The 7,926-nt window shown below is 35.5% G+C and overlaps 1 protein-coding gene across 1 annotated transcript in view; it reads right to left on the bottom strand.

Moving 5' to 3' along the window:
• Positions 1-7,926, bottom strand: part of PAK2 (p21 (RAC1) activated kinase 2) — a 51,872-nt gene that overhangs the window by 23,299 nt on the left and 20,647 nt on the right. The window contains exons 3-7 of the mRNA XM_049629480.1: positions 7,776-7,923; positions 4,938-4,969; positions 4,051-4,158; positions 2,873-3,005; positions 1,439-1,502 (exon numbers count right to left, since the gene is read on the bottom strand). Coding sequence (XP_049485437.1) covers positions 1,439-1,502; positions 2,873-3,005; positions 4,051-4,158; positions 4,938-4,969; positions 7,776-7,923 — 485 coding nt within the window. The remainder of the gene's footprint in view (positions 1-1,438; positions 1,503-2,872; positions 3,006-4,050; positions 4,159-4,937; positions 4,970-7,775; positions 7,924-7,926) is intronic.

The raw sequence follows: 7,926 nt of genomic DNA, 5'->3' as shown, positions 1-7,926 counted from the left end.
TAAGTTTATTTATTCTGAGAGAGAGAGAGAGAGAGAGAGAGAGAGAGAGAGAGAATGTGTGCACACAAGTGGGGGAGGGGAAGGGGAAGAGAAAGGAGAGAGAGAATCTCAAGCAGGCTTCCAGCTATCGGTGCAGAGCCCCATGAAGGGCTGGAACCCACAAACCCTGAGATCATGACCCAAGTTAACATCAAGTCACTCACTCAACCAACTGAACCACCCAGGCACCACTTAAATTTAACTTTTAAAAAGAAATTCATATATACAAACAGATTCATAAGTAAGTTTCAAAAAAGACTTAAGTTCTCTTTCTAAATTCACAGAATACTTTTCCAGTGATTAATAACATTAAAAATTGAAGATGGTTGGGGCACCTGGGTAGCTCAGTTGGTTAAGCATCTGACTTCCACTCAGGTCATGACCTCACAGTTCGTGAGTTTGAGCCCCATATTGGGCTCTGTGCTGACAGCTCAGAGCCTGGAGCCTGCTTCAGATTTTGTGTCTCCCTCTCTCTGCCCTTCCCCCACTCATGCAGACGCACTCTCTCTCTCAAAAAATAAACATTAAAAAAAATTAAAAATTGAAGATGGTCATTTGCTCCCAAGCAACAGAAAAAAAGTGTAGTTTAAAAAAAATTTTTTTTGGCATTTATTTTTGAGAGAGACTGTGAGCAAGTGGGGGAGGGGCAGAGAGAGAGAGGGAGACACAGAATCCAAAACAGCTCCAAGGCTCTGAGCTGTCAGCACAGAGCCCGACGCAGGGCTGGAACCCACGGACCGCAAGATCATGATGACCTGAGCCAAAGTCAGTGCTCAACCGACTGAGGAGTCCCAAGTATAGTTTAAAAATACAAATTACTGGGGGGGCTGGGTGGCTCAGCCAGTTAAGCGCCAGCCTTCAGCTCAGGTCATGATCTCACAGTTTGTGGGTTTGAGCCTGGCATTGGGCTCTGTGCTGACAGCTCAGAGCCTGGAGCCTGCTTCGGATTCTGTCTTCCTCTCCCTCTGCCCCTCCCCCGCTTATGCTCTCTTTCAAAAATAAACATTAAAAAAAATGTAAAAATGACAAATTACTGGACAAAATCAGGGTATCAGACTCAAAAACCAATATTCAGTGATGTGATTAAATACATGCTTTTATTGCTTATAATCTTGTAGTAAATGTTCTTATTATCTTTTAAATGTATTTGATGGGCAGGGCAATTTCCCCATCTAATCTCTTAACAACCAATGGGAAATAACATTCAAGAAAAAGCAATGTAAGATTATTGCTAAACGGCACAAGTTTTTAGTAGCATGTAGAAATAAATGCATTACTTACAAGAATACCACTCATAGAATACTGTAAGTGTTCAATGTCAACAGGCAAAAAAAAAGAGGTATCATACTGTATACCCAAGAATTATTAAATATTGTATAATATATTCATGAATACTTACCCTTGCCCAATTTTTTCATATCTTGTGTATTTTTTCTTAGGGTCACCTATGCTCACAATAGTTCCTATTTTAAACAAAAAACAAACAAAACACTGGAAACTCAGTCAAATATTTTAAATTTGTAAACTAATTCCATCATTATTCCTAATAAACTCTACTGATTTTAGAACATTAGCTTTCAAACATAACACTAAATTTTAAAAATAATGCATGTTTCAAAAGCAAAACACTAATGAAACTTATCAGAAGCAAGAACATATTATTTACATTAGGTTGGACCTCCTAACCAATGTCTTCATTATCCTATCACTTTCTCAAAAATAAACACACTTTAAAATGACCAACTGTGTTAGTCTGCCTAAGAATGTAAGAGGTTTTCAGGATGTGGGAGATTCAGTCTTAATTGGAAAATTCTTGGGTAAGGATGAGTATCCTTTAATACACTGAAATGTATTAAACTAATGATAAGTTATGAAACTACTTACTATCAGAAATACATAAATGATATCCAAGTGAATAAACCTAAATGGCTTTTCTGACTCTTCCCATATATCTTCTACCTTCCAATATATTTAGGAAGCCACTTATTACTATAAAGATTACTTTAGTATGAACTAATCATGTATCTGTTTTAGGAAGGTTCACAAAGTCACAACTAATGAACAGTTTTAAAATCAGGATTTGGATATAAAACTATAATTTATATTCTTACTATCATTAAGTCAAAACATGAGAAAACCACACAAAGTCTTCACTTGCTTAAGGTAAAAGGAGATAGGATCATATCAAGGAAACTCACACAAATAATCCAATTTTATATAGGTACCCAATCTTAGGTCTAGAGCTACTATAGCTGTAGTATTTTTCCTTGATCCCTCTCTATATAAAGTGCTCTTTATAACTACAGCTGTTGTAGACTTGCGACCAGACATTACTGCTACCCTGTCCCTGGCACTGTGTACATTATTTCCAATGGTTGATTCAGGCCAATGGCAGCTGATGGATTTAAAGGGAAAAGAGAAAAAAATATATTTAATGTTTACACATATATCTATACAGGAATGCCATATTGTTTAGTTATTTGGGAACATTTTGTATTTTCATACTGAGAAGCTAGAAGTATGCATAAATATAGACAAATTTCTTTCAATAAGGTCTCTAATCATGAGCCTTAGATTTGGCCCTTTGGGAAAAAGTACTGCTCCCAAAGGTACTGACCATTGCAAAGACATTACTCAATAGTCAACACATAATAAACAAGCAAATTAGAGTATGATTGGCTTCAGGAGATTTTAATTAAAGCTATTGTTCCTAGAAGAAAACTATTTTTTATGTCTTAAGCCAAAATATAAGGTATAAATTAAAACCCATCTGAGCCAAATGTTTCAAGAACTATTAGCAGTTTAAGAATAATGTAAAATGTAGGTAACATACTTAATTTCTCCATAATCTCTTCATCTGTCATTTTGGTCTTCTTTTTCTGTTTGTCAGAAGACTTGGCACCACTATCAACATTAGAATCACCAACTGGTGCAGGAATAGGGTCAATTACAGACCGTGTATAAATCTGTAGAGAGAGTCAATAACGGAGATCTGAGGAAAAATACTTTTAGGTATTCTTACTGGCACACTATTCAGTTCTTTGACTTAAGATACATTTTTTGTTTGTTTTTATTTTATTTTCATTTTAGAGAGAGCGAGAAAGCATTCACAAGCAAGCAAGGGAGAGGGGCAGAGGGAGAGAGAACCTTAAGCAGGCTCCAGCATGGAGCCCAATGCAAGATCGTAACCTGAGCCAAAATCCATTCGGTTGCTCAGCCGACTGAGCCACCCAGGTGCCCCTCAATTCTTTGATTTCTAACCAAAACTAATTTTCTCCAGTTGTTCTAAACGATGAGAATATTTTCAGATTTGTCTTAGTAGCTACTAATTCTCACAAAAACTTTTACCCAAAGATGATTTCTACTATTTCATTTTAAGCAGCCAATTCTAGGAGGTCAACAAAGAAATCAGAGGCCTCTCTCATTAGATCAGGATCCAGTGGCAGTCCTCAGAGTCCTTCCTGTCAAGTGTGCCAGCGTTCCACAACACGGCACCTTCCCCACACTTCCCTTGTGCTAGTACAGGGGGAGGCAAAGGACTCTTTCTGCCTCTATCTGAGGTCATTAAATTCTCCCATATCCGGTTGGGAATTTCACACACAGCAGCCTCCTGAATGACATCAAGACCTTGAGAGAAATGTAAAATGGGAGATAATGTACACAATCTGGGTAAGAAGTTAAGAGTTAGGTTTCAGATATAGTAGTTATCTGCACTGAAATAAACAGAGAAAGTCAGGGAAATAGATGAATTCTCTGGAAGAGAAGGTGTAATATAGAAAGAAAAAACAATGAGTATTTTAACTTTTAAGGAAGTCATTCAATTTAAGTTTTCAATAAAAAATTAGTTTTTTGATGAGTGGATTTTAGGTAAAGATCTCCTAGTCAAATTTCCCCATACTGAGGGCTTTTGAAAATTCATCACTGGAAGTCAAATACAGACTGCTACTTTTTTTTTTTTTTTAAACACACATGCCCAGACACCCACAGTCCAATTAATAATCAGACACGCACTGATTTTGTATGATCCGGTCGTGGGGCAATAACAGGAGGGGCAGCCTCTTCATCATCATCATCTTCCTCTGTTACTACTGCTGATGTTTCTGACCCCTTGGTATTCAGCTGTATTAATCACATGAGCAAAGTAAGGAAGATACATCAAATACAACAATATGTTAAAATAGGACTCTCTTTTTAACATACTTGAAAAAATGTATTTAATACCTCATTTCAAAATGATAAAACCTCACTGGTTCTAATATAATCTTAAAGAGTAAAGGCAATTCTATAACTTATAGAAATTGAGTTTATGAAATAAATGTTTACAGTAAATATCAAGTTTTCTTAAAAGAAAATTTATACTTTTTATACGAAGAATTTTACACCCTTTAAACAAGTCTTAAAAGGAAATAATCACTTTATTTGTTAAGACCAAAAACAAAGATCCTCTAGGCTTTACATAAGTCAGAGTCATTTTTGGTCATTTTAAACAGCCAGATTATCACCATAAAAAATGGTGGCTAATCAAATAAAGGAAGACGTTAACCTTTATACAGAGTTTATTATTATATGCCAGATATGTGCTAAGTAGGTACTTTACATATTACCTCATTTAGTCTTCATAACTCTAGGAGGAGACTGTTTCTTCCCAATTGAGGAAATTCTATTTACTTAATATGGTTTCCTTATTTGCTTAATCAAGCAGCTAGCTTAAAACATATTTAAAATAAATAAATAAATAAATAAATAAATAAATAAATAAATAAATAAGAAAGACATGTTAAGTAGTTCTTTTTTTTCTGGTGGCTGTAATTTATTTTAGAAAGCAAAATAAAAACTGAGATTTGTTTTGGGTAACTTAAGTTAGAAAAAGTGTTACAAGAAGTAACGTATTAACTTACTCCTGGTGTTCCAGAAGGGAAGCCATCTTTCTCTGAATGTGGAACAGAAAATAATGCTAAGTCAACAAACTCAAAAAATAAAACAACTTCTATATAATAAAGGAAGAAAATACAAAGCAGAGCAAGTAAAATGTTCTTAGACTGATTTCAAGTTGAATTAAATCTTCAGAAAAATGACAGTATCAATATTAAAATAAGAATTTACACAAGATTGTGCTAAAAAAAATCTCAAATCTTAATGGAACTGTAAATTTACTAAAAATCACTGATGTATATACTTCAAATGGGTGAATTTTATAGCATGTGAACTATGATTTTAATAAAGTTATTAAAAACATATCTGAAACTAAACTTGTCAAAGTGTAATTAAAATAAGACAAATTTATTCATAGCAATACTTTCTTCAGTAAACTATTGAGAAACTTAAAGCTACTATTCAGACAATGGCAGTTGTACAAAGGGAAATTTTTTTTTTTTAATGTTTTTTTACTATTCTTGAGAGAGAGAGAGAGAGAGAGAGAGAGAGAGACAGAGCACGAGTGGGGGAGGGGCAGAGTGGGACAGAGACACAGAATCTGAAACCGCTCCAGGCTCTGAGCTGCAAGCACAGAGCCAACGCGGGGCTCGAACCCACAAACGACGAGATCAGGACCTGAGCGGAAGTTGGAGGCTCAGCCAACTGAGCCACCCAAGCACCCCAAGGAAAATTCTTTTTTTAATGTTTATTTATTTTTGAGACACACGGAGAGAGACAGAATGAGCAGGGGAGGGGCAGAAAGACAGGGAGACAAAGATTCAAAGCAGGCTTCAGGCTCTGAGCTGTCAGCACAGAGCCCCACTCAGGGGCTTGAACTCACCAGCTCCAAGATCATGACCTGAGCCGAAGTTAGACGCTTAACCGACTGAGCCACCCAGGTGCCCCAGGAATATGCTTTCTTTTTGATCAAAATTTATGTCAAGAATTTTCCTTTGGGGCGCCTGGGTGGCTTAGTTGGTTAAACCTCTGACTTCAGCTCAGGTCATGATCTCACGGCTCATGTGTTGATCTGTGCTAACAGCTCAGAGCCTGGAAACTGCTTCTGATTCTGTCTCCATCTCTCTCTGCCTCTCCCCCGCTCATGAATGGTTTCTCTCTCTCTCTCTCTCTCTCTCTCTCTCAAATATAAATAAACATTAAAAAAATTTTTTTTTAAAAATGAGAAAGCATATTCCTGAAGGCAAAACACAGTTCATTAACATTAAATGTCAAAATATTCATTCTGGAGTTTAGAAAAGCAAGTTTTGTTTTGTTTTACTTTTCAAAAGGCCCAGGGAAATTTACATTTTATACATATGCATATGTAATAATATATAATAATATGTGAACACATTATGCATATATTAACATGTTATTTAACATATATTAATATATTACCATTATAAATTAACATAATATACAAAACATACTTATATATTATATAAATAAGTGTAACTTATAAATGTGATTATATTAAAGGTATATATTTAACGTGACTTTAACATATATATTAAAGATATATATAGGGTGAAAAGAATATACCATTTTCTGGTCAAACACTGATTTAAAAAAATACTAATTTACACAGACTTACTAGCTGACACAAAAGTTCTAGGGACAAGTCTGACCTTTTGCTAAGGATAAAAAGGTCGAGATCTAGGTAAAAAAGTCAAGATCATTTGGCCAAGTGGTCTCTATTTCTTCCTTGAACATAGCCCTTATTTCTGTGAAAATGCAGTCAAATTAAGTACAATTAATTAAAACTACATGGGTGAATTTTAGCTCAATCATGTTTTTAAAAAGTACATGTATGGAGGTGCCTGGGTGGCTCAGTCAGCTAAGCGTCTGACTTCGTCTCAGGTCATGATCTCTCGGTTTGTGAGTTTAAGCCCTGCGTCGGGCTCTGTGCTGAGATGACAGCTCAGAGCCTGGACTCTGTGCTTCAGATTCTTTCTGTGTCTCCCTCTCTCTCGGCCCCTCCTCCATTTGCATTCTGTCTGTCTCTCTCAAAAATAAACATTAAAAAAATTTTTTAAAAATTAAAAAAATTTTAAAAAGTACATGTATGACTTTAGGGGTCAGAGACACATATTAAATGACTCCCTGGGGATGTAATTAGCAAAATCCACTGGAGGAAATGGGACCCATGATCCTGTTTCTTCAACAAATAAAATGCAAGGAAAAGAGAATCTAACAATAAGTGTGAAGAAGCCTAAATATCGAAAGAGATTCAAAAGATACAGTAATGTATGGACTTTATTCTGATCCTGATTTGAACAAATAAACTATTTTTAAAAATCCACTATACTCCAATTCTTACCAAATGATTTTAATTCCAAGGTATAAAATCTTTAAGTTCTAATGCTTATTTTATATTCATATATTTTTGAACCAATTTCAAATTTTTGAATGACTTAAACATTTTTTTACTTCATAGTCTGTGTGTTTAATATAGGAAAACAACGCTCCTCCTGTCCCACTGACAATAAATATATTTCTAGTATGAACATGCCTATAAATCAGCATCTTTCTCTTCTATTGCTGGGAGTCATTCAAAAGCAGTGACAAGAAAAAACAAACAATAGGCCAAAACATCCACTTTTGGCAAAACTAAGAGAATAGCATACTCCCCAGACTCCAAATTATGCATGAGAGCTACTCCAATTAGTTTACAAAAGGCAGATCTAGAGCAGGGGAAAAAGTAGAGACAAGAACCATAGCTTAGGTTTTTATTTTTCCAGAAGCAATCTTTTTATCTAGGTGTGCTTCAAAATTCTGCAATCCCATTTGAATCAGCCTTTTACCATTGCTGGACATCTTACCAGGAGGAGTAAAGCTCAGATATTTCTGCTTCACCGTGTTGGAGTCATAGAACTTTAAGACATCCAGCACGGCCTGAGGATTCTTCTTTTGCTCTAGTTTGGTGATATTGGAGGTCTGTAATAATCGAGCCCACTGTTCTGGCATGCCCTA

This window comes from Panthera uncia, chromosome C2 (genome assembly GCF_023721935.1).
Source record: "Panthera uncia isolate 11264 chromosome C2, Puncia_PCG_1.0, whole genome shotgun sequence".
NCBI classification, from domain to species: domain Eukaryota; kingdom Metazoa; phylum Chordata; class Mammalia; order Carnivora; family Felidae; genus Panthera; species Panthera uncia.
The sequence above is the reverse complement of the archived record's forward strand: the minus strand, read 5'-3'. Positions and strand labels throughout refer to the sequence as shown.